General features: G+C 52.5%; 1 protein-coding gene across 5 annotated transcripts in view; it reads right to left on the bottom strand.

Annotated features, from left to right (window-relative positions):
- Nucleotides 1–27,533, bottom strand: part of hth (Meis homeobox homothorax) — a 482,965-nt gene that overhangs the window by 179,098 nt on the left and 276,334 nt on the right. For all 5 annotated transcript variants that reach the window (XM_076370371.1, XM_076370372.1, XM_076370374.1 and 2 more), the window contains one exon: nucleotides 8,313–8,461. In XM_076370371.1, the coding sequence (XP_076226486.1) occupies nucleotides 8,313–8,461 (149 nt within the window). The remainder of the gene's footprint in view (nucleotides 1–8,312; nucleotides 8,462–27,533) is intronic.

Below are 27,533 nucleotides of genomic sequence, written 5' to 3'. Positions count from 1 at the left end.
CGACAGTCTAATCCTGGGTCCGCGCGCCACCCCCTTCGCGTAGACGACGGGGGTGTGGGTGGTCCCTCTTTCCATCTCTCTGTCTCCTCCTCTCTTTATCTTTCTGGCTCTCGACGCTGTTACTCGTCGCGCGGCGGCTTGCCCGCGCGCACCAGGTAACCGCGTGCAGTTTTTGCAATTATCTCCGCGGCTCTTAAGAATCCTCTTCCTTTTTTTAATCATCCGCCGGCGGAGGCGCGCTCTGGCCGGCGCGTTCTCCCGCCTAAGGTTAATCTCCCGGGCTCTCGCTATTAATTTCACACGGGGATTTGTTTGCTAGCAGCCGGAAATTGGACGATCGATTGTTAACACCGGTTGCTAGCTCCCGCTTTTCTTGTTGTCCGTACCTCTGTTATTGCAGCGGGTTGAAGCCAGCATAATTTGAAAGCTCCGCCGCGGTCGCAGCCACCGCCAGGTTCTCCGTTCGTTGTCCGGTTTCGGCAAAACGCATCAAGGATACAAGAATAATCGTCCCGGTTTCTCTCGCCATCGCGGCGGCGTGGGCGAGAGAGGAGAGGCCTTTCCAAAGAGGGAAAGAAGGAGATTCGGCATTCAGCAGGGCGTCCAGGATGGACGCAACAATGGCCGCGCATCAACATAATTACAGTTCGCCTCGGTTCCCGGGACGCTCCGGTCGACGAGGGCCAAGTATTATATTCAAATGCGAGCCGAGGCGGCGCCAGTGAGCACCGGCCAAAGGCAGAAGGGGTTGCCCCGGGCCCCGGCCGGAGGAGGTTGAAGGTTGTAGGTTGACCGTAGGGACGTGCCTCGGATGCGACTACCTTTCGCGAGACGCCGCCAGGACAACTGCTGGCACGCAGAAACGTCGTACTGCGAGGATTAACCCCCGGAGAGGAAATTACGGCGTCTGGACTGAACACTCCGACGCTTCCGTAACATTTTCCCTTACTTACGAGGAGACCCACTGTTGATCCACGCGCAGAAAATTCGAAAATTGTACATTACAAAGAAATAACCATAAAAACAATTCGAGAAGTGCATTAGAAAAGTGTAATTCTCAATAGACAACAGAAATCAATCAGTCCCCAGCAACTCGATCCACATTCAAGATCCCTCCGTAAGACCAGATCGTATCTCTGGAACCGCTAGGATCACCGCGTAGTCAGATCGCGAGATGTTGAATCGCAGTCGAATAAAACCAGCGTCGCAGATTGTGAGTAACAGGGACGGGGATGAACGAGCGAGGGTCGTCTTGAATCGAGCAAAGCATTGACTCTGCCGGGGGAGGGTTAGAAAGAAAAAGCCGAGGTATAAGGAGAAGAACGGAAAGGGCGAAACTCGGCGCGAGGATTTGTTCGAGCGGAAAACTGCCGGTCGATGTATGCAAACGTCCCTTCCACGTCCTTTCGAGCCGATAGGGTGACAACGGGCGCGTCGTGTCGCGCTGCCGCGCGGCGGAACAATTGTCCAAGTCGGCGGCGGAGTTGGCGGTCCCGGGCAACAGACTCATCAAACAGTCGTCGGACGTCGCGGGTCGAGGGAACGGGCCGGCTCGCAGACCTTGACCCAGCGATGGGCAAGGACGAGCCAGGCGGTACCGGAAGCGGAGCGGTTGAACGGCTGGTCCAGGGGTGGCGAAAGGGGACAATAGATATCAGCCGGTACGCGGACACCGCGCCGGGGCCGAGATAGCAGATCTAAGTGGGCCATGCCGCGCTACGGTTATGGCGGCATAAAACGCTCCGCTCCGCTCCGTCGGAGTAGCAGTCGGCTGCGGAGAGGGCGGTGCGGGCAGAGCCAACCAGTCAGCCAGCCAGCTGCCGGGGCTGGCTCGGGTCGTGGCAGTCGACTCGAGTGCCGGCGAGAGCCCCTTTACGGTCGAAAAACTGCCGCTATGATTGTCTATGCAAATTGTTTAAAATATCCGGGCTAAGGCCGTTCCCTGTCTTTTGCGGGCGTCGTTCGCCGCTGGGACCCGACGGTGCCAGCTCGAGAACTACCAATAAGGATATCTGAGGGGTGAATCCTGTAGACGATCGGTGTTCCATGGATTTAAGGGATGCCGCCCTTTCAAACGCACCCGCGGCTTACCCCATTGCATATTCATTTGTCGGTGGACCGTTTAACGGGCCGATTAACGTTTTGCGGTGTTATCATGCGGTAGGCTCTATTTTGAGTTTCCTATGAGAAGTAAGTAACGTTCAACGTTGAATGAATGCTTTCATTAACCACGAGTTTATCTCCTGTTTCACCCTAAATTTCTGTTCTATGACAACGCATCGATTCACCATACCATCATCCTAGGAGTGTCATAGAGGGAATTGCAAAAAGCAGCCAAAGCCCTACCGATACCTATTCAACCTTTATCTGCTCCGAACTCCGTTTAACTGCAAACGATATTCTTCTTAAGATCCCCCGAATTTTTGTTAATTTGTGATATTGCTGTAATATCCGTAGTATAAGAAAAGTTACACAACAAAGTCTGACGGAATAGAATATTCCGAGTTTGCTTTCAAATCATATTCCGAACCGAGCCGACGATCGTCGAAAAGAACCGCAGAACCGCCAGGGGAACGATGAAAATTGCGCGCGCGTAATGGATTCGCGATTCCATCCGAGTAAAAGGATTATGGCGTTTACAGCGAAGTGGAACGTGGAAGAATGCCGGCCACGCGTCAGATCGATCTCCAGTTTTTGTTCGCAGCTTCACGCTGCGTCCCGGGGCCCGATCGGCTCGCGCGATACGGATGAATTAAAGATCGCGGCAAGATATATTGGAACGGCAACGCGCAATACGCTAAATGAAACGCGTTTCATTATCGATCTCGATGAAACCGCCGCGCCGCCGCTCGCATCTCAGCTTGCGGCCCGCCGATCCGCGCCTGTGCGCGTGCGTGTCCGTCGCGTGCGTGTGTGTACGCGCGCGGATAATGGCATCGCCGGTTTGCGGTTTGTACCGTAGCTGCGTTACCTGCCTTAGATGGCTTATTGATTGCCTCGCCGGCGCTCGGCGCTCGTGTTACAACACGGAATATCGAATGGGAATCGTTTCCGAGGCGGCGGCTGCTCGGCCGTCTCGCTCGAGTTAAATTCGTTTCCATAATTTCGGGAAGTAGCACGGAAAAGAGCGCGAGCCGAATATCCCCGGCGCATTCAATTAAGATTTTTTCCCTCCGCCTCCAAGAGCGCGGAGCGTGTTACGCGCGGCCGCGGAGAAAGGATTTGATACGGAATTAGTTCCCCGCTGGCACGATGAAATTTATTTCGCCGTCGAAAGGGGGAGGAGGGATTCCGCGGGCGCCACTCGATACGTGAAACGGAGTGGCGCGCCGCGCGGAACTGGCAAATGTAATTTCGCGAAATGCTTCCATTGATATAAGAAGACTACGGTATCTAGGGATAAGGACGACGCCGCGCAGACCGGCGCAGCCAGGGGGAAAAGGCAGAGGTAGAAAATGGAAGAACGAAGGGGGACGACGGGCGCCCAGGGGGGTGGAGCGTAGTCGCGGGAAACTGCAAGCTAGACGGATATATCTTCCAGAGTAAATTAAAATGGATTATATATGTCGACTCCATCTTCAATCTTTCTTCTTTTTCCCCCGGCGAGCGACCGACCGCCCCCGTCTTCGGATTATTGCGCCGTCTCGCGTAATTGTTACCAGCTACGGGAAATTTTCGAAATGAATCCCCGCGGTGATCCTGACCGATCGTGATTTCGCTTGGCTGAGCTTTCATGGAAACTTGGTGTTGGGATATATGCCTCGTCGAGATGATATTGGTCGTATTATCATTGAAATGTCTGTGGAAACTTTAAGGATATAAGACTCCCCGCGACGTCAAGTTCGAAATTCATTGTCGATTTCAAAGAACAACCACTCGGAGTTGAACTTTTTCATCGCTAATGCAACTGTTTGGTACAACAAAGAAGAAAGGTCCACATTTTAAACGTCCAAAGTCTTCCAAGGCTTTTCTCGCAGAATCCTGGCGGAACAATCCCAGCGGAGAGACAGCGTTTGAAACATCGCTCCCGAAGGTGTGCACAAGGAAGGCAGAGGCGGGAGTGGTAGTAGGTCGGTGGCCACAATTCTGGAAAGCCCAAGTTGGCTGGCGTGGAAGGTCGGGACACGGAGTCGACCATGATGTATGCTCCTCTTCCGTCTAATTAAACTTGGGGAGGGTCACAGAGTTGGTTGGTTGGTACGCTGGCTGGTCGGACAGACGTACGAACGGACGGTGAGGGGCGGTCGTCGGATGGCTTTCAAAATGACAACCGGGAGGGCAAGAGAGAACGAGGGCGAAAGCGACGGAAACCTGGCGCAAATGGTAGTAGAAAGACGCCGACCCAGCGGCGTATACTCGAAACGATTTCCCGACAGCGTTACTGCGATCTCTTACCAAAATAGCGTTGATCTGTTCATTAAAGAAACTTCTTTGGCTAAAGAAAGATATTATTAACGAGTACCTCTTCTAATGAAATGCGGACAACATTTTCTGCAGCTAACTTGACAAGACATCGCTAATAAACCAAGGAACAATACTATTTTATTTCGACATTTCCTATATCGATGCGTTACAAAAGTTTAACATAAAATATGAAACTCTACAATTTTCCTATGTCAAATCAACCGACCAAATGCAAAGGGTTAAAACACATATAGTCGAAAGATCAAAATTCCCGAATCCCTTCGCGACAGGGTGAAACCTAAATACCGAGTCACGCGAGCATCGACAATGTTTCCCAGCCAAGTGATCCCGAAGTGACATGTGTTCCAGCGACAACAACGAGGAAATAATTCGCCGGCCGTGCGAAATAATTGTCTAACTCGCGGCCGGACGATCGAATAAATAGTTTCCGCAACAGTGAAAAACGAAACCTCGGCACTTCGGATTCCTGCGCGCGGTCGATCGTTTCCATAATTCATACCGAATTACCGGGCGAAACGTCCGAAATATAAATCTTCGTCCGCGGCGAGTCGCGGATCGGATCGGCACCGTTTCAACGGCCGATAAATATTTCCCGGCAGTAAAAACCGATTTCCACGAGATTCGCGCGTGCGTGCCGAGCTCTCGGCCGAAAAGAAATGTAACTGCGAGCGGACGAATGCGAGCCGGCCGGCACCGCCTCCATCAAATTAATTTAATTTATACCCGGCCGTCCGGGATGCCGAGGTCCGCGCGCGTTCCTCCCTCTGTCTCCTCGGAGCCGTGTCGCTCTCTCGCGTATTCGTCTCCTTTGATCTAACGTCAAGCCGAGAACCGCCGCGCCGGTCCCTTTTCTCTTTTCCACCGTCTACGACCGCGGGGCTCGCGGGCTCGCCTCGCTCGGACCGGGGCCATCCGTCTATGAGCGTATGTAAACTATGCCCGTCACGAGCCCCGTCGCCCGTTTCCCCGTTCGTCCTACGTCAATGCGGAACGCGGCCCGCGGATTGGCGTCTGCAGCGGCGAACGGGGACAGGTTATTGGCGCGCCCCGACGAATTCCTTGGCGCGGACCGTCGCGGTTCCGAAATGTTTCGCCGACGGGGTGAAACGACGCGGCCGGTGGCCGGCTACCGAATTCTCCGATGACGACACCCGACCGCCTCCGAGGAACGGCGCGGCGGAGGCGACGAGCACGCGCGCGCCTTCAGGCTGATAAATTTACCGCTGCCGCGGCCCGGAATTCAAGTTCGACCCCGCGCACTGATTTGCTCGGGAATTAGTCGTCGAGGCGGATCGCCGCTCGGTTTTCGTTGGATTAATAACGTCCCGGTTTCTGGGAATCCCGATGGAATTTTGACGAACGGAACGGTAGGATGGGATCGTTGGTAATTATCAGACGTAACAGACGACAATTCCTCGACGTACCGTTGCGTCTATGAAGGATCGAATCGTCCGTCTTGTCGAATGTGCCTGGGTGTAGTTTACGAGCGTTGCCGTTGAACTTGTTGAAGATTGTAACTCCAATTAAAGAGACGCGAAGTGGTTTACGAGACTGATAATGGCAACGCGACTACATAGTAGTAAAATATAACGCTATTCGCGCGTCCCGCTCGAGCCTTCAGAAGATGCCAGCCTTTGCAGCAAAAGCCTTTCAATAAACAACGTCGGGAAGGCGTCTGCGCTACCTGAAGCCGCCGCTCCGTTCCACGAGGATCCGGCCAATTATTCATCGCGTTGCGCGTAGTTAAATTCGATTCAAGTAACCGTACAAATTGGCGGAAACGTGACATTATTATTATCAATTTATCCTCGACCAATTAAGTTTGTAGTTCCAGTGAAAGGGGGAGAACACGTTACAGCCGAGTTGCGCTACATTCACCGTTACCGACATCTGTTCTATAATAATTACCGGGCGAAACACGGTCGCGCGCGGGGTGAGCGCCGAGTTGAACGCGTAGACCTTGTTGCGGCCCGTAAGTCATCGCGGGAGAAAGATTGGGACGCTAAATCAGGGCTGTTGAGGCCGTAATTCGTTCGGTCGGAGAAAAAGGGGGAGGGGCAGGGAACGCAGGGTTACCGGGGGTCTCTTAAAGAGGCTGCCAGCCGAGTGAATACACGCTTTGCGTCGCGCCGCGTCGCGTCGCGTCGAGTCACTTACTCTTTTAAGGCGTAATATGTACCCAGCGCGTCGAATGAATTCCGGTTCACGGTGCAGTCGCTTAATCGCTCGTAATAACGCCGAGGCGAATGCTCGCGAGACGACCGTCGCGAAAAACCCTCGCGGTGGATCCCTGCCAGTGGATACGCCGCGTAATAGCGCCGGCCGCGAATCCGTGAATCCCAACCGCTGATGCGTGCTTATTTTTGCCTTGTAATTATTCGTAATTTATCGTCAAGGGCGCCGTTCCACCCAAGAAATCAGGGAAGTCCCTTTTTCCATTCGCCTCTGTGTCTTTTAGGGGTTCGTTTAAATAGGAGTCATTTGTAACCGACTGATATCTAACACATCGAAATGTCAACGCTTGGCGTTCTAACGAGAACCGTTGCCAACACGTCAAACACCTAAATCCTCGACAAGAACCCTTTATCCTACAGCTAGAAGATATCCTATATTCAGCAGAAAATCTCCGAAAAGACGAATCACATCGAAATTCACCACGCATCAGTCAATTCCGCCGCGTAAGGTCGCTCGAAGTGCAAAAAAGAAGGCTACCCAAGAGCCGACGCGCATTAAAATCCTCTCAAGCCTAGGATCGCGCGCGAAAGTCGTCGGGGCCTCTCGAGGACGCGATTAAACGAACGAGAGGAACGACGGCTGGTCGCTATACATCGACGGCGAGCGGAACGGCGCTAGCGAACGAGCCCAGGCTCCGTGCGCTCGTCTTTTCACAAGCGCGATATCGTCATCGTGCAAACAGCGTATATGCATTAAACCATGAACCCACTATCCCCGACGTCATATCCAATACACGTTGTTAGGGGGGTTGCCGAAGCCGGGCGGCGGAGGAGCGAGGAGGCGGCTGCGTGAACAGCGTGGCGCGGGACGGAGAGGGAAGGGCGGCGAGCGGGCTGGTTGCAGGGTGGCTTCGAGGGTGGCTGGCAAGCCTCCCTCCGCCGGTGCGGTAATGGCATTAACCGAGCTGCAATATGATTACCGCTCTCGCAAGGTAACCTGATCACACCCGAAATCTATGGGGTGTCCGTAGTATGAGGGACAATGTACCGTGCTCCGAATTGCTGCGCAACGTTACGCAACCGCGGTTACCGTCGGCCAACACGGCAACACGCTCTCTTCCTCCCCACGCGCCGCTTCCTTCCCACGTCCCTTTAATCGCGTTGCGCTTTTTGCGGCTCAGATTACCCGTGAATCATTAGATGCTACGGCAGGATCGAGAAAGATCGCGGTGTACAGGGCGGGAGGAGGGTAGGCGGCCGGCCTCCTTATCTTGGCATTAGGAGATTAGTGTCTCCCCCCGACGGCGAGCGCGTTTTTCCGTCTTCGTTTTCCACCCCAGCGTCACGGCGGCACGGCTTTCCTCGGAGTAAAAGCAATTTGGGAAATGTTTCTTTTTGCCGGCGGGTTTCGCTCCCCGCTCGTTTATCTTCGCTCCCGGAGGTTAAGCGTGCTTTGATAAGTCGCTGATTGTGGACCGGCTCGCGGGTCGCGCGGTCCTCGACCGTGCTACCGTTGAACGACGCCCCGGTTGTTTTGCTTCTGTTCGCGCGCGGCGTAAGAACGCGCGAACGCGGAGAGAGACTGTTGAAGACCGTGGACGCGCCAGCGATGACGAGGACGGGAGCTCGTCGCTCGGCGACGCCGGCCGACGACTCGCGGAGTGGAACGTCGACGCGCGCGGAACACGACGATGGACAACTGTAGACACTTACCGTGAGGTGTTGAAACAGCCACGCCCTGAGGATGTTGGTCGCGACCTTGGGAAAGATACCCCGCTTCTTCTGGTTCTTCTTACCCGACGAATCGTCGTCTTCCTCGCCGGTGCCCTCGCCGCTGCCGATACTCGCGTTACTCGCGTCACCTGTAACACGATTGTTCGAGGTATTCGTTAATCACTGTTGCGGCCTGCTCCGCGTTCGTATTGTTTAATTGATCGACTTGCTACTCGCGATAGACGCAATGCCGCTTGACAGATTAATGCGTGGAACTGGTCGGGTATAATACGTTCGTGCGCTGGTAACAGGTTTAGGTGATGAACTTGAAGATTCGATAGTTATAATAAACACGTTGCTGCCAGTGTGTGCGTCCAGATGTCCGATCATTGTAGTCTGTATGAACTGTGTTCTGTATGAACGATATTTGTGTTTCTGTCGATGACGACGGAAGTGCAGATCGTGAACTCGACCAGACGAAACTCTGTTTATATAATCTATGCTTATTGTTTTAAGACTTTTGAGTATCGGTGCTTCGTAATAGATGTGAATTCGCAAATATCATAGAAGTTGAGTTTATACTGACATACTGTTAGTTATCTAGACAACGATCATTCGAAAAGAAATTTCAGATTCTTGTTATTTTTTATTTGACGAGTGGAAGATGTATCTGTATACGCATATGTCGAGGGTAAAAGTTTTCAGCGTTTCGAAGCACGTTTCCGATTTTCGGTGCAAACTGTACCGGGCGATAACCACCTCACCCCTAAAGCCGGTTCCCATGCATACAAACACCATTAAGCCACCCGCAATCACCCTGTCCCTCTTCTGCTAGCTGGCCTCTAAACGCTCCAGCCCCGATTCCATCCCCAACTTTCATCCCTTCTTTTCCATCCCCGGAGCATTAATTCCCCGTCATTTATCAATCTTAGCTTTTTAATTGCACGGTCACCGGGGACTCGAGGAGCGAGACGGTAATGAGAGATATTAAGACGGCTTACGGTCACGCTTCGCCAAGGTAAATATCATTTTTATAAATTATCGGCACGGCGCCACCTCCTGGTACACCCCGTGCTCATTACAGCGCCAAAACCATTTTTCGCATAAATTAATCGCGGAAACTATGAACTCGCTGAAAATACCTTAACCACGGATGACTCGATCTTCCTTATAATCGAAATCCATGGAATATCGATGAAAAATATGAAACGAATGTCCGGTCAAATCCGGAGAATATTAAAAATCAATAAATTAATTCTGTGAAAATCCCAGCAACATTTACCCTAGAAATCCAGGATCCAATAAGAACCGAAATAAAACGAAAATCAAGAGAGCGCCCCCGATCCCGTAATCGCCGTAAAATAAACCGCGTCGCATTCGTCGAAGAAAATTAAAGCGTGAAAACAGAGTTGGCCGGCAGCGAAAACATCATCATCAGAAATTCACCTGGCGTCCCCGCCGATCCATCTCGCTGGAACGGCCGGAAGTTCGAGGCTCCCTTTATTCCTTTCTCTCTCAATCAGCGCGGAAGGAGAACGGCAGGCTACTTACGCCGACGGATTATAAATGACCGAGCCTTATCGTGCTGCCCAAGGCTCCGGTTCCCAAGGTTCTATCGTAACAGAGAGATCAGGGTGAGCCCGGCTGCTCCCAGGGGTTTCACGATGACAGGTCGCCCGGGGGCGCCATCGCGCACCCTTGTCCCCCCGCGGCAGGACGAGGGAGCAGTCTCGTGGCCGAGATTAACTTTGAATTCGCCCGGGTCTGCGGGACGGGGCTCGATCGTCGGAGAACGAAAAATTTGTCCGTCGCGGGAACGAACGGACCGGAACGACGGGAGATCGATGGAAATCGGAGCCACGTTAGACGTATCCCAGCGCGTTCCACGCTTTCCCGAAGAATTTCGGGGTAGCCGGGAGGCGGGACGGCCGACTTCGATCAAGCTTGACCACCTGCCATTCGATTCACAGTCGAGATTCCGTGCCGGCGGACTGACGTACCTCGGGCCACGAAGATAATGGCCGAGGGAGGAATGTTGCACTAGAGGTGGAATTCTCGAACGTTCACTATGGTGTATTGCGTGAAACCGAGTGTAGAACCTTGACGCTTTAGCTACTCGCGATCGTTTAATCCGTTCGCCGGTTGACTTGTCCATTAGAAAAATACATAATTAAAGGTGAACAGCAACGGAAAGCGGTGAAGCGAACTATTAAAACGCGATTACGTTAAACAACGCGGATGAAAGACCGCGAGCTCGTCGGACCGGAAAAGGTTCATAACCACGCCGGAGTGACTCCATGAATGAAAAGGTTCCGTTCCTCGGCCGATGAATCAGAGACTGCGGAAGATCGTTCATCGCACACAACAATAGGGGAACCGTAAAAACCCGTCGTAACAAGGAAGCCGCGCGACTGTCCGGTCGCAAGAAAGCTTCCGCGGGCACTCCAGATGTATGCGACCGCGCAATAACGGCCAAGAAATCACGTCATCAGCGTGAATCCTTACGGTTGGGTTCACAAGGAGCAGGGAGTCTCGGCGTCGCCCAGTTTCCCGGTCCCGCCGGGGCTAGCCTTGTTTTCGTCCGGCGGACAAGAGCAGTTTGCGGTGGTCCTTGTACGGCCAGCAAAAACGACGTTAGGTCCTCCCTTCCCTCAGGTTTCGTGTTCCCGCGGGCGTAATGGCGAGTCCGCGCGGACGAATAGAGCGGTCTGGAGGCGCGCGGAACGGCCGGCAGCCGGCTAGCGGAATAGCGGAATGGCCAGCGGAGCGTCCCCCTGATTGCAGTTAATTTACTCGGTGAATCGAGTTAATGTAGCGTGCCGATCGTGCGCGCCGCCGTTACCGTGCCCCGACGTATCAGCCGAAGAAGCGTGGTCTCCTCCGCTCGTCAAGAATTTCTCATTTCCGCGGGAGAAACTAATCCCACCGAAAAACCGTAGCCGGCTGGCAAGAAACGCGAGATGAACGTCGCCGTGCTGACGTATTAGGGGACTCTTGAGAAATAGACGATGACTGGATCGCGTCCGGAGCAAAACACGGGGGAGAAAAAATTCTACGGCCGTCTAGTAGCGTGCCAACTTTGTATCGATTAATTTTTTTCCCGTGTATCCGAACCGATTCGTCTGTCCTCGCGGCGGTATTCTTACCGAGGCCATCTCGGTGATTGCTGCCTCGATAGCGCGGATTTTTAATGGAGTACGAAGAAGCGTGCACCGATGAATGATCTGTAATACCGTTCTCGACATTCAATACTTATTTTGACGGAAACCGTAACTGCGGTTCAAACGGCATTCAATCCCATTAAACTTTATACCGTCGATTCCGCTCGGCTTCTTCCCGCCACTTCTCGGCGTACCCATACGCGCGTCCGTTCGCAACGTTTATTCCGCGTGCACGGGACGCCATATCGAAAACGAAACGAAAAGACTTTTCTACGAAACCTGATATATAGGCCATCAGCTAGCATTACGCGAACGACAGCCGCGGCGAAGGAGTCGTGCGAGGAGAAAAATGCCGGGGAACACGTTTCGAATTTAAACCGGGTTACGAAATTATAAAAAACTCATACTGGATTATTTCCTCCGAGACCTAATAAAATCGACTTACATTCATTCAACGAGGAACATTCAGGTTCCGCTCGCGAATTTATAAAGTAAATCCAAAGACAGAAACCGGGTTGCCCGTTCAGCGGTCTAATACAATCAGGGATTACACGCGGCGAGCAAACGGGAAAGAAGAAGAGAAAAAAAAAGAATAAAAAAGAAAGGAACGCGAGGAGAGAAAAAAGGACGAAATCCCGAGAGCAGTGCGCGCGGCGCGGCGCGGCGCGCCGCGGAGCTTTTCACCTCGGTTTCGCAACGCGATCTCGAATACGCGTATATTCCAGGAGTTCCATATTGACGCGCGATCAACGATCTGCGCCATTCGAGGAGGAACGCGTTGCCGGGTAATCCGGCTGCATCGGCATTCGCGCGTGACCGACAGCCCACGTCCTGTCGCTGATAAGGCCAAGCCGTTTCACCGGACCCGATCCGATCGAGATCAACGACACGGTTCCCGATCGTGCACGCGGCTCCGTCGCACGGAGTTTAAACCGACCCGCTCGTCGCGTCGGCTCGCCCCGAACACGCGTGCACGCTCGAACGGAAACAAGTGTCCGGAGCTCGCGTCGCGGCGAAAATTAAACGGTCCCCGGAATCAAGCTCGAATTTACCGCGGCGATAAATCGCAGCCGGAAAGTCGCGAAAATTGTCCCGGGCACGGGTCGGCGGCTCTCGCGCGTGTACACCACGCGCGTTTCCCTACGACGCGTTTACGAGTGCGAGGGGCAGCCGGTGTGGGAGCCATATCGTCCTCGTGTTGATTTACGCGGCGCACCGCGCATTTTTACTGCCGCGTTATAGAGATTTAAGTGCAGCCAATTATACGTTTACACCGCGGGTACCCGCGCCCTTCTCGCTCCGAGACGGCCGGGACTCCGCGGACCAACGCGGACGTCGCTCGCTCTCAGCCGTCTCTTTCTCCCTTTCTCACCCTTTCACGTCTTTCACCTCGCTCTCTCTCTCTCTCTCTCTCTCTCTCTCCTCCCTCTCTCTCTCTCTCCCCCTCTCTCTCTTTTCCTTGGTTCCTCTCCGAGCTTCTTTCTTTCGGGTTGTCGCGGTCTATACTTAGCCGATGGGTCAAGAATAAGCGAAGTCTCACGTCGGCCTGACTATATGCTATTTCGAGAGGGCGAGCGGACAACCGAAACACGCGGTCCCACGTCGAACCGAGCTGGGAAACGGCTGGATCCCTCGATAACCGTTAACACTTTATCCACCGGGATCAGAAAAATCGAATTTTCAATGGCGACGCTTATCGTTTAACGAAGTATTAAAACAATGGTGTACCAGGTAACTGATTCAAAAGTAAGGGGGCGGCGTCGTTTGAAAACGTCGTCGTTTGGAAACCGTGCCATTAGATCGCGAGATACATTCGGAAGAATGAAATTTGCGAACGTCCGATGAGACGATCGAAAGTAATTTTAAAATTTGGATGTTATGTATCGTGGTCATTCGATTGGATGATCGACGTTTCCGATGAGCGACATCCTACTTAGTTTTTATCATCTGAACGCTGCTTTCGCAGAACATTACCAACCAAGGTATTTTTATTTCTCTAATGAAGTCAGCTTTCGAGCGCAGCGCGAACATTTCCTAGGTAATTACAACGAAAATTACAGTCACCCTAGTGTTCCCTTTATTGACCCGTTCGTGCGTCACACCGGCCATCTTACGTCCCCATTAGCGGGCAGTAGTTTCAGATACCACAGGACAGACCGATCCTGCGCATTGTTACAGCGATCCGTCAGCTCGCGGACTACAATCTCGAGGTTTTATATTAATTAGACCCGTCGATAAATATCCCGGTAACGCAGAACGTCGGCGCGGAACGCGTTCAACGTTCCGACGAAAATATAGCTCCTCATCCGTTACTCCGGGACGAAATAAAACAAACAGCCGATCGGCTAATGGGATCATTTACCTTACGCGTCCGTTCGATAGATACTCCGCGACGTTATACGTCTTCATAACCGAGCGCATATTTATTCGAAACCTATTTAACGGCGCGTCCGGCGTCGGCAGGCAATTTCTGTCAGCGGAAGAATAGTTAACGCCCGGCACAAAGAGAACGATTCGTCCCCGTCCTCGTAAACACGTACAAAGTCCCGTCCCGTTGATAGTCAATAGGATGCAATCAAGCAATCACCGATGGAATTCGAATCCTCGTACACGCAAGTAACGTCCGTTCGAATCGGCGAGCGTAATCACCGGCGAGAACGATAATAATCATAATCGTACAACAACGAGAGAGAAATAGAGAAATAGAGGCAGTAAGAGGGGACAGAGAGAGAGAGAGAGAGAGAGAGACAGGTGGGGGGCGGAGGAGAAGGCACGTGATCATTAGCGCATCGCCGGTTGACTGGGAGCAACGAGGAGATCTCCGCAGGCCTAATCGGCCCGATAACGCGATAATAACGAAGGGAACAGGTAGCAATTAACGTCACGCGCTGGCTGGCGTCGTTTTTACGAGCGATCGTCGAACGACGGAGGACGGCCGACGGGACAGAGAGCACCACGACCACCGAAAACGTCTTCGTTGGAGACGAGAAACGAAGAGGGAAACAGATGGAACGAGCGAAGAAGAGAGAGGAGAGAGAGAGAGACCTCTACCTCTATTTAGGGTGGCCGCGCGGGACTGTCGAAATAAACCGCGCATATGGCCGCCGAAAATAAACTCCTCATTCCCATCCCGTCGAACCGAGGACCGTGTTCACTCCACCTTCTTCCCTTTCTTCGCTCCTCCTCGCGGGCCACCGCGGTTCCTCCTCGCCGCAGCCAGCCCCTAGGCTTCGGGATCCGCTTGCCGTTACACGGGACGACACGGGTTCGCACGAGCGTAAAACTCAGCTCCGCGACCTTCCGGCGTGTAGGCAGAGGAGCTCACCGTGCACGGAGAGACATTTATTCGCTGCCACGCGCGGTGAGAGTGCCGGGGCACGCGAGGGGTCACGAGAGGGAGAAAAAAGAACGTCGGAATCGGCCTACACGCCGATATCACGTTTCATGGGACGACTCCTACGCGTCCGGGGTGGCTTCGCGATCGGGGTGCTCGAATTCGGGATTCTATTTCTGGGTGGTGGTCTCGGACCTTTTGCTTGGGAAATGCGCGGTTCACGGAGCCGAATGGAATTTTCAGCTTGGACCGTGAATACTTTTGTGTGGGTTGTCCCCGATTTCATGGGGAAGAATAAGGCTGAAGGTTTCCGTAGGATATTCGTTTGCTCGGTTACTCTCGGTGTATTACGAGTGTCGACGTCGGGAGGGAAATTGTAGTTTACGTCGGTTGGGAAAGTCTCGGTCGTGGGAATTTATATTTGGACAAATATGGCGCGGTGATGTTAGAGGTGGTTGAACGATCTTCGAAGCTTAACTGGCTATTCAGTATTGTGGTGTATTTGTTGATATAATTGGAAGATGCTTCCTTTATCATTCCTCGTTCCTCGGGAAGTCAGATTTGATTATTATACGGCGTTTGGCTGTATGGTTTATTAGTTTTGGGTAGGTTAATCATCTTAAACGTTGACAGCTGTAAAATCGTATAGCGGGATCGGCGAGAAACAAATCACGAGCTGTTGGCACTAGAGTAAGTGGAAAACGTCGGTAATGGACAGGCACCGATGTGCGACTCCATGAATATTTTTTCATTTATCCTGTCGAAAAGAAAGCTCTCTATAAAAATTGTCTTTCCAGACTTTTAACTTATTTTCGTAGTAAGATTCGTCTCGGGGGAGTATTTTATTTAAACGAGGAAATAGGGAAACACGTTTGTCCCTGATCCTTTGCTAGCAACTAAACCAGTTTCGCGAAATAAATGTGAAAATAGAATTTCCGTCGAGCCGAACGGCTGTTTGGAACAATAATTTAGTCAATATCGAAGCACTGTTTGCACATTATTTGAGGGTTAATTGCGAGGACGCGCGCGAAAGTTTGACAAAATATTGGCTCGTTAAAGTCGGGATTTGTTTATCGATATTAGACTGCGTGACATATGAACAGAGTTAAATCAAGCCCCTTAAAATGTATTTCATTTTTCAAAACACACTGTAACCGTCGCACAATAACAAACGATAAAGCGTGAACGCCGTTAAGTGGAAAATTTAATGTCCCGTGTTTATATACGATGTAATATTTGCAATGAGCGTTCGTTGTGTTTTTACACGATATCCCGAGCGACAGAAACTATAAAATAAAGTCATTCAGCCCGGTGTTTTATATTGGAATCGTATAACACGATAGTTTAGTGCTGCTAACGAATACTTTTTATTTCGCTAAATTATCGTCGCCAGTGAGCGACTTTCATTAAACGAATCACCTGAAATCTATCGGGAAAATCTGCGCCGACTTACGTTCGTACCAATAATTCAATGATTCCGCGTATCGACGAGTACTACGGTATATTCGAATCACAAGATTCCCACGTGAATAAATAAGAAACGGGAAAGCCAGCTGAAAAACCGAATACAAACGACAACTGTACTCGTAATCCCCTTTAACGGATTAAGAATCCTCGAGCACCGATACCAATCTTCCCCCGAAACATTACGCGCCGCCGCGCCGACGTGTGTTTCATTTATCAAAACGAATCCCGCAAAAACATATTTTCGCGTAACTGAAAATCAGGGGGAAGGGGTCAACGCACCAAAACACGCACGGCTCTGGCGTCCGTTCGGTGCGGCGGCCTCGACCAGTTGCCACTGGCAGAGCCAGCTCTTCGGCGATTCCGAAACTATTTTCGGCGATGAAATGCAGCTCGACGGATCGCGCCCCACCCTTTGCCGCCTCCTTTCCCGTCTTTTCTCTCCCCTTTTCATTTCCCTCTCCCGTTCCTTTTTCTTTTTCCTCTTCGTTCCTTATCCTTTCTCCGCGGCGGCCGGCCCTCTTCCGGCGAGTCGTGTGTCGCGCGCGCGAAGATCGCCTCGCTCGATTTCCCGTGGCGCGCGCGTATATCTCGAGATCGCGGGGACTCGGCGCGACAGCCGCATAAGCGGCCCGCTTAATCCGAGAATCTGCTTAACCGAAAGATTAATTGGCGATTGTGGGAGAGATGAGGCGCGATGAGGAGCCGTGTGTCCTGTCGCCGTGACGGTGTGTCCCCCGTGGCAACGGAATCGCCGTGCACGAGGCCGGCAGCCAGCGTCGGGCACACTTTGTAGGAGTTTGTCTTACAAATGAGCCGAGCGACGGGGATAATTTAGTATGCTACGGCCGCGCGAGCTCTCTCTCGCGCGCGCGCGCGCGTTAACCTTTCGCTGCGCGACACTTGGATGCGCTCGTTACGCTTTGCTTATCTCCTCTGTTCATGCGGGATTTTCTCCCTGTCACTTCTATTCCTTCCCGTTCGTTCTGCCGCGTTTCTATCTGGCCGATGGAGGACACCGGTGCCAAGTATCCACACGGATACACGCGGCTTCCGCCTTTCAGAGATTCCCGGTTTTTTCGAAAATTCGCCATTACCGTCGGTCAACTTCGTGGCTGGATTTAGCGGAGAATGATACATTGATACCGGACAGATTATGATGAAGCTGGGCGCAGAAGCTGGCTATTAGGCGGAGAAATGTTGTGACAATTTGTCTGGAAGGATACCAGTTTCAGTTGAAAGACTGCGATACAAGTTGATCGAACGATGAAGCCATTATTCTTCCGGCAATAGAACTGCACGCGTCTCTGCATCGTACCGGGAAAAACTGAACCGCGCGCGATGCAGCGGCCTTCGGTAGCAAGGTTAATTACAAAATGAATACCTTGAATGTTTCATGCGATCGTGACTTCGTAAAAAAGAATGCGTGCGTCTGATTGCCACTTAGTGTCTCATCCGCGGGAGCCAATGAAGCTGCAGTTTCCGTCTCGGGAGGCGGAGAGACGGCGGGACCAGCCGTCGCAACGATTGGAAAAATTTCAATGAATATCCCGAGGCGGAAAGCTTAACCACGTTAACGACATAATACACGAAATGAAAGATTCATTTCAGCCGCGACGCGAGTGGCAGGAAAAAAGAGCAGCCGCGCCGCGGATTACAAGGATTAGAAGATGAAGACTGGCCGGGGGACGACTAGAGATGGTGGCAGGTATAAAATGAAGATTTTTTTCCCCGGCGAGCGACAACTTTGTAGCTGGTTTACGAGCGAAGATTGCGCAACGGCGTGGCTGTATAAAGCCGAACGACGCGTGTCGTCGATTCGTAGAGGCCGGGCTTTTGTGAAATTCCCGTGGCTGCGGTGACGCAAGACGCGTCCCCGAGTTCGCCGGGACCAACAGAGCAGACGAAAATACCGACCTATCGTCAAATGAGTCGGGAGGCATACGAAGGGACGAAAAAAGAGGCGGCGGTGCCGAATTTGTACGGATTAACGAGAGGAGACGGCGGATTCCTCGAACTCTCGTTTCGCTCGCGGCCGAGGAACAGAGAGAGAGGAGAACGGAGACAGAGGAGGCGGACAGAGAGAGAGGAGGAGAAAGAGACGTTGTTTTTTGCCTTTCGACTTTTCGGAATGTTTCAGACGGAGGAGTGGATTGGAGGCACCGTGATTTCAAGCTGATTGTTTACACAAACCCGGGTGAACGCAGCGCGAACCAACGTCGAAGTGGTTGAAAGAGAAACACGTATTTCGACACCTGACGCTGTTCGTCAACGATAAACGTCCGACGCCCGCCACTTATTTACCAAGTCAAAATATAAACTATTAATAGACCCCGTAAAATAGGGAGTGCATCTGCAATCCTTGAAATTATTCGCCCGTTTCCCCGTGGACCACCGCGCGACGTGCGCGTTCCCCGTGATTGAACGGAATTGCATTCTTATTTTCTTTTGTCACCGGCGGGGGATACTCGAGCGAGCGATTAATTCGATATACAGCTGTCTGGAATGTTCCATTGAAAGGGGGGGAGAAGGAATTCGCAGCAGGAATTCGCGTATGATGTCACGCGGTTGCGCTGAAATTCTTTTCGAGTGCCATCAGCTTCCGAGCCTCCCGATGATCCGTCGCCAGCGTCATGCCATTTTCCAATTTCATCGCGACGGCGCGCGCGAGTCTTGAACGCGAGATCGTCGGACGCGTTCTAACGAACGGCCGATCTAGTAAGTTCCGTGTGCCGAGGCATCAACAGCTATCGAACTACTCTCGAACGCGAACACGAAGAAACGAGTTTCGAAACCGCGGAGATACTCTTACGCGAGTTATTATTTAAAACCGCGCAGCCGCTCGATATTCATGAAGTCAACACGACAACGGTCCGTTACATATTTTATAACCTTTCGCAACGAGGATAGGCCGCGTTTAATAAAACGCTCCGCCTATGCGGCCGTCGAAACGAGTAACACCGAAGGACACGCCGTCGCGATATCCTAGTCCAACGACCGCGAGGATTTCGAGAAGGGAGCGCGAAAAAATGGAACAAATCCGCAAGAACCGTTTCGCAAAAGTAGCTCAACGAAGTGTCCGACCGAGGAGAAGCCGGTCGGAAGTGGTCGGGAGGAAAGAAAGCGGGCCGGCGAGCCGCGCGCGGCAAAGGAGAGGAACGACGTAGCACGGTTGATTGAGACATCGACGGAGCGGCTGTGACAGTTATCTGATTCATGGACATGCCGAGTATATTTTATGCCGTACGACCTATGAATACAGATCGATCGGACGCGGGACAGCGGTGCGCCGCGGCGGCGTCGGCGGCACCGTCTCGCCGTGCAAGCGAGAGACAGAGAGAGAGATAGAGAGAGAGAGAGAGAGAGAGAGACACAGAGAGAGAGGACACCGGCAACTCCGGCCCGAAGAGATCATAGGTGCCCTCTCCTCGTATATGGATATATCAATTACGTGCGCACGCTTCGGCGGCGCGGCACAACACGTAACACACGGCCACGCGAAGAAGTAACGCGAGCGGGGCTTAGAACCGGCGACGAGCTCGCGCTCGCGTTCGCGACGGGGGGGACGACGCATCGCATTACGATTCATCAGGCGTCCATCGGGTACCAGTTCTGTCGAAGATCCGCGGCGATGCTTATCCGGTAACGATCTACGTGATAAATCGCCGATTTGTATCGACGCCCGGCTCCTCGCCGATACGATAAGCCGTCGCGTTAAAACCCGCGCCGTCTCGGCTGGATCCCCAATCGACGGCTTCGATCGGCACGCGATTACGATTACGAACGCGGAAGTCGCCGCATCGGGACGAGAAAGCGATTCGACGCTGGCTGCGCTACCGAGGAGAAAGTTGAACGTTGACGAATGCCCCGCGCGACGCGACGCTCGCGTGCTTCCCTCCCCCTTCGAAGACGAGCCCCGTCGCAGCCAGCCACTTCGAGATATAATGGCTACCGGAAAATAACGCAAATGTTGCAAATTTCGTGTGAATCGTATCGGTGATCTATTGGCGTCAAAGTAACCTTGAACAGTGTTAATGGAAGCTGCTGAATATTTTTCTGGTGGATTTATTACCGTTCAAAACGAATGAGTTCAGACGAAACGATGCAGGAGTATTTGCGACATTGTATGCTGTATGAATTTCGTAAAGAAATCTCTCGAATAATACTGATAATGTTTATCTGGAAGTCCTAAGTGCCTAAAAGTGGAAAACTTCGTTACATCTCCGTACTCTCACGATTTATCATTCAATTTTCAAATATTTCGATTTCCACATTTTCTAGATAGTAACAAGATTTCCAATTTTAAAGATATCCAGAATCGAATGCAAGCGTATTCTAATGAAAAGGTGATTTTTATAGGTGCACAGACGAAATCGGCCCCACATCTCAAAGATCGAGCGTATCAGGTATAATTGAAAAAATTGAAATAAACTGTATATTTGAGGAACGACGTTACCTTCTCACCCGTAATAAATGTCGGTGGCGCAGATCTATACGCGCCGCGTAAACAAGATTTCCCGTGGTTAGTAAGAATCCTCGTCAGCGACGAGGAGCTGTATAACGCGCGTTGCCCGGCCATCGCTCGCGGTTCCTGTGGACGTTGGACGGCCTGGGAACAACGCGTACGCATTGGGAATCGCGCGATCGCGCGGATAAGGGAGGAGGACGAGGTATTCCTGGGCCGTTTCGACTGTTCGATGATGGAACACGATCGCCGGTATGCAAATCCGACGCGCGACTCGAACCGCGTCCGACGTTCACGGCGATAACCGGTCCGACGCCTTCGCCAGCGTCCGTCAAACGGGCGAGAGGCGTCGGGGGGGACGGGGACGAGAAACGCAGAAACCGGCGCGCCGAGATACCGAACGCGGGGTACGCGATAGCGGGTACCGAGGCACGTACGGAGATTGTACTAATTAATGCCGCGGGGACCGAGAGGCCGGCGCTACGGGCTCTCGCTGATGTGCTGCCGCTAGGAACGACGCTGTTACTATGATAATTACCGGGAGAACGTGAGGCTCTGTCTTAATTGGGACTACCGGGGCGAATTAATAACGCGACACTAACGATGACCCCTTTCGCGACACCTCCGCGCCGTTGGTGCTCCCTTTCGATCCGCCTCGTTGATGCCGGCCCCGGCCACGAACCGAGGACTCGACATTCATTAAGGGAATGGGATTTCTATGCTAACCGGGGATCGCTTTGATCGCGCCGGAAAAATTGAATACGGATCCAGACTCTCCGCTCCGATACGGACGGAGTCGCGTTCCGTGTTGTACTCTACGATTTCTTTTTCTCGCGACGATATGGGAGCTGTTTGCGTCAATGTTTATACGATTTCAATTTCCCGATCGCGCATTTCGCGTGCACTTGAATTCGTGGAGACGGTTTCGAATTAATAACACGGATATCACTGCTCGAACGTTGCGTCGAATAGATAGGTTTATAAATGGGTATATATTCGAATTCGTGTCTCGGAGAATAAGAGCATCCAGGGTATCGTTGCATAAACGAAAAAGGAAGTTAGGCACGGAATGGGGGAGAAACGGAGGGGGCTGGGCGCGTCGACTTCGATCAGAAGAAAGCTTGTACGATGACTTTAGCGATCCGAAAGCCACGGGCAACAGCGACCGGATAATTAAACGAGACAGTAATGAGTAGCTCCCCGGTGTCCTCGGCCGTCCATTCCCGTTTGATCAGGCCGCGGCGAAGGTACGGTACTTAATTTCGGCGACGTTCATGTAAACGTTCGCACGATATCCACTCAACTGCGACCGTTTATTCGCGGAAGCGACAGTAAAATCGGTCGTTCGACCGGCTGTCGTCTTAACGCATCATGGAAATAAAAGCGTTAATGGCAACGCGCCACCGGTGGATACGTTCGCCGACGTCGCGGCGCTACTCGTGATCTTCTTCTTCTCCTCCTCCTTCGTTCTCTTCCTCGCCATACTCATCCGCTTCCTCCGCTCGTCCTGCTTGACGTTCGTCCGACGGCTTTTCGGGTACATGTGACGAGCACGTGTCTCGAACTGGTACATATCGGCTTTCGCCTTGGAATTAGTTGAGCGGAGAGAGAGAAGGAGTGAGGAAGGGCGGAGTGAGCGAAAGAGGGCTCTCTCGTAGGCAGCAAGGCCGACGGAAGGGGCGCGTTTTACTTTTTGTCACCGTGTGCGGCGTCGCGACGCGTTTCAACTTTTCGTCATGCATCACGATGCGTTAACTCTCGTTTATTTCCAGTGGTCCTTCTGGCCACATATTTATAACCTAATCGGGTGCGAACGCGTCGAAACTCCAGCCTGGATGACGGCTATAATCGTCGCGGGTAAAATTAGAAACTCGATTACCATTGATACGTCGACATCGGTGAACGTCGCGTTAACGACTATCCACTTCCAAGTGAATTGCTTTCGAATAACAATTAGTTAACGTTACGTTATTCGCATACTACTCCTCTCCAAATTCCAACTCCAAACTCCAACTCCAAATAACAAAAATAAATTCGTCTACATCTTCACCGTGGTTCATGCAAAACTAATACGACCCGCCCGGAAAATCCACAGGAACTCGGCCAATCGTCCAGCTCGGACCATTAGCCGACTAATTATCGCGTAAAACCGGGAGCCGCGAGTCTTAATATCGACGATCTATCAAGCCGGCGAGAAATTCGGCCACGACGTATTCGCTTGGCGGCCCGTATCATCGCGTAAACGCGAAATCCAGACCGATAGAGGTCCTCGGAGCAGAGAGAGAACGACGGGCAGATCGCGCGGCGAGGGAAAGAGCGAGGGAAACGTGGTGGCTCAAGAGAAATGGGCGCCGGTGGCCAGTAATGAGCCAGAAAACTGGCGACAGCTCCGCTATGCCCTCTATATTCTATCCCAACGAGACGAGGCGCGATATTATGCGACCGTCTCTGCATCTAACTCTCCCCTCCCCCCCGGCCCCCGTCTCTTTCTCGTTCACATGTACTTACACGCACGGATATCCGAGCAAACGCGCACGTCCACGGCCGGTTGTGTGCGGTGCACGCGCGGGCCCATAACTCACAAGGCTGGCCCGCAGGCCCGTCTTGTTAGCGCCCCGCAGAAACCGAGCGGGGAGAGGACCGCTCTCCTAACTATGATACCGTCCGGTCCGCCGATACACGGTAGGAAGGACGATCCACGACGAGGAAACCGAACGGACGAGAAAGAAAAAAGGAATCGGAATAGACACGCGGAAAGGCCGGCCAACAAAGAACGGGGTTAGATCCCACGGAGAGCGGGAGCGCAGAGGGAGACCGATGAAAGAAGGAGTTGAAACCCTCGTCCTCTTCCCCTATTCCTGATCCTCTGCCTCCGCCAACGCGCATAAATGCATAGCTATCTTCGGCCGCATCTTCCCCGACGGGGAACGGCCGACCGAAAAGACCGCGTTATCGGTGCTCCGACCTGATAAATCCCCTCCCGCCTCTTAACCTCTCTTCCCGAAAGAATAATGAGTCGACATTATTCATGCCGAACCGTCAGCGTCGCTCGACCGGTCCACCGTGCGCGCTCGCCCGGCTCCTTTTGCCCGTCGCCGGCGGGTTTTCGACGCGCGTCGCCATTAGGGGCACCCGAAGAGCAAGCCGGCCGGACGATATTAGCCGGCCGCTTAGGCTGGATCAACCGGAATCAACCGGGAACGCAGCGCTAGGGGACTATGATGCGTTTGGTCGATAGGCGACGTCTGAGACTTTCCGTATCGGCGAGTACGCTCGATCGTAAATTATCGGGGAGCACGGAAGGGGCGCTGTAACGTCACGCGGTCACGAGGATGCGACTTGCTGGAACGATTTCTGAAACGTACGCGACTGCTTCTCTGCGTTCGTCCGTTGCTACTTCGTTGCGAGCTCTGGAGGGACATGATTCGTAAACTTCGTTCCCATCGCTTCGTGGAGATTGTTAACGTAGTAGTGGCGGCTGATAGTTTGTTCGATATATTAAAACCTTGCTCGGCTGTTCCTTTCGCGATTGTACTCGTAGAAGATACATTATTCTTAACGATCTTCTGAAAAGGAATTCTGTGTTCATCGGAAATGTGTGTACACTGTAAAGGTTTGGCAAGAGAAAAATAATCGTGAAGTACTGACCGTACACCATAAAAAGCGCAACGAAATTTATACTCGACGTTATTATATTCCCGCCGAGTCCCCTTAAAGCGCAATCAGCTGTTGCATGTACCATGCAGCTTTCCGCGGTCAGTGTTAAAAGTATACAACCCTGATACAGCAATGAAACCAAATATCTTGTTATAAAACCACAGTTCAAAGACACTCTCTGCCATCCACCAAACCATTAACATTTACGAATCCCCTAACGACGGACATTATGAGGGAAACCCTCGCAACGTTTCCCAGGCAGAAGGAAGCACTCCCAGATTCTATTTATCCGCCGCGGATAACAGTCTCCAAACACGGGGATAAGTTTCGCGCGCGTGACTCCGCGTTATTTATCGCTCCCGATTGGACGCGTCTTCGAATCGCGCGAGGCCTCGGCGTCGCAGCTTACGGACTGCGGCTGCGACGCGACACAATTTCCCTTTTCGCCAGGGACAAAGCTCGCGGCCGTCGAACGCGATGCGCTCGATATTGCGCCAAGTCCCGAGCCCCGCGCGCCGCGTCCATCTCTGACGTTGAGTGACACGTTTAGCGCGCGTCCGTTTTATTACCGGACCACCACCGTCTCCCCCCGAGGTCCCCCCCGACCGGCCGCGGTTCTCCAATTTCATCGTACAATAAAACACGTGGCGACAAATTCGCCGGGCGGCAATCACGATCGAAAGCTCGCGCGGCGGTCAGAAAGCTCGCGTTCCGGATGATGATGCGACTTCGCGGCCGCCGGCTTTAATTTCCCATAAAACCGTCGATGGCTTCCGCGCGGCTGCAAATATGATTTACGCGCGGCGTTTTCATTCCCGGGGCCCCTTCCAGCGCGAGGAACGCTTCGGAACGGGAGTCGACGGCTGGTTTTCTCGATTCGGCTGCCTGACTTCGGAGCCGTGGCGTTCAGGTGCCATTTTATCGATCGTGCCGAAGGATACGCGGAGGGACAGGAAGAAGATCATACGAGAAGCCGGTTTGTAGTCCGGTCGCTGGACTTTCGGACGCGCCGCGTTATTTAGTGGCGAGTCTCGTCCCGGCTCGCTTAAGTGCTCCGCTGACTTACATCCCTTTGGGGCAAGGGCGCGCTAAGGGGGCGTGACCGAGTGCCGTCCCGTCAGGGATCGGACGCACAATGGAAAGTTTGCCGAAAACGAGAAAGGGCGGCGAGACTGGCGTCGCATAAAATAACGAATAAATTTTCTTGGTCACGGTAAAACCTCGGCAACCTATTACTTTAATGTTCTCATTTGGTAGGTAATAAAGGATATAATCTGGTTAAGTATAATGCGGCGGAAGAATTTCTGTTGTCGACTGAAGAAGTTCCTCTCGAGTGAGAATGTACCGAATAAATAAGTGGATGTTACTCATTGGAGACTGAATATTGGACGATCTCTGGTATGTCTTATTTGTTGATCGGATATTAAACGAACTTCCATTGAAAATCGTAATTCCGTTTCTAAACGAATCCGAACGAGTGGGGTCTCGAATTTTCGAAGCAGTTACGTAACAAAGGTGCCCAAGACGAGGGAAGAAGGCGGACGGGTTCCCAGGCAGTGGAAACAAGGCCTGAAAGAGGTGCTTTATAGAACAGTTTGTACCGGTATCGAATGCGTCCTCGAGTCTCAAGGGTCCTCCGTCGGAAAACAGTACGGTACCGCGTCGGAGCCGGTACTTACGATCAACTGGCGTACCGGAGCATCGCCGGCGATACATCATCCGGAGAGCGCTTATCACTCCCGGATCTGGTATCGCGTTGGACCCGGCTTGCCATCGAACAATGCCACGCACGATATAGCCTTGCTCGCAGGAGATCGCAGCCGATCGGCCGGTAAGCGCGACGCGTTTTGCGCCATTAAAATTTTTGCGGCGCACGCGATCCGCGACGATCACCGGAGAACACGGCAGCAAGAGAACCTCCGACGACGATGTACAATCTTATGAGATAAATAATATTCCGTCGGAAACTGTGGAATTCAATGTTGAATATCTTGGACAAGTATAAAAATGATTCGTATCATTCTCATTCACCGAGGAAATATTAACAATCGAACTGGCCGTTGGAAAAAGTCAGGCGAAAGGTGGAGGAAATGAAATTTCACGTCGGTTCCGCGTTTCTCACGTATGAAAACGTAAATCTGCATAAAAATCTGCTGTCTAGCGATACGTATGAAACTGGCCGGCTCTCCTAGAGCGATATTTGTCCGGCGATTCGCCATCCGTTCACTGCGAGAGCCCCGTACATCGCGGGGCCCCGAATAAAATCCTCTCCGACGATATTGATTACCCGCGCAAGCACTCGTATACGTCGTAAACGATCATCTTTCCCGTGTTTCCCGCGCGTACGCTCGGATCTCCTCCACTTTTTTCCCCCCGTCACGATTTCAGCGACATCAAGCCGAGGCAGCGCGGTAAAATAATCGTAAAGTAACGGAAGGACTCGCCCACGCAACGGGCCTCTCGAGCGACGTTACATACCCTACCACCTACTTCTTCTATCTGCATATCGGCCGGCACGAGAGAGTTTCTTCCCTCTTTCTTTCGCGCGGCTCGCTCGTTTCGGCCTCTCGTGAGATAGCGACGTGCCGTGCGAGCCCGAGCCGTACCGCCATAAGGGGTTAGGTTTACGAGCGGGGCCGGGTGTCGATATCGTCGTCGTGTCGCTCCGAGTCCGCCTGGCCTCGGGACTTCTAGATCCGCGGACGTGTACCCTGGCCTCTCCGCGGCCGGCGAGCGTATTTACTCGGGACCACGAGGAGAGGCGATCGCGAGGAATCTTTCCCCGTTCACGGGCCGAGGAGCGGTGTCCCATCGCCGCGCGGCGACAAAGATGCCGTCGCCGCCATTTTCGCGGTGGACGCGGACGCCGGCGTTCACCCGAAATAAAATTAACACCTCCGCAGCCGCGATTAAACTGTGAAATTTATGCACTTGTAGCATTTTTGATCCCCTGAATCTCTGGTGTTGTAAAATGTTTAATTAAGTTTAATGAGGTTTTTATCGTCCCCGGAATGCGATAGAACCTATAACGCGGTGAGGCAACTTTTTCCCGGTTCCAATATCGATAAATTAGTACGTAAAAAGTGCAATTATAAGTAGACTGCGGGTGTTTATGCGAGCATAAATATTTATGGACTAAT

This window comes from Nomia melanderi, chromosome 8 (assembly GCF_051020985.1).
Source record: "Nomia melanderi isolate GNS246 chromosome 8, iyNomMela1, whole genome shotgun sequence".
Taxonomy (NCBI): domain Eukaryota; kingdom Metazoa; phylum Arthropoda; class Insecta; order Hymenoptera; family Halictidae; genus Nomia; species Nomia melanderi.
Note: the sequence above shows the minus strand (reverse complement) of the source record. Positions and strands in the feature narration are given on the sequence as shown.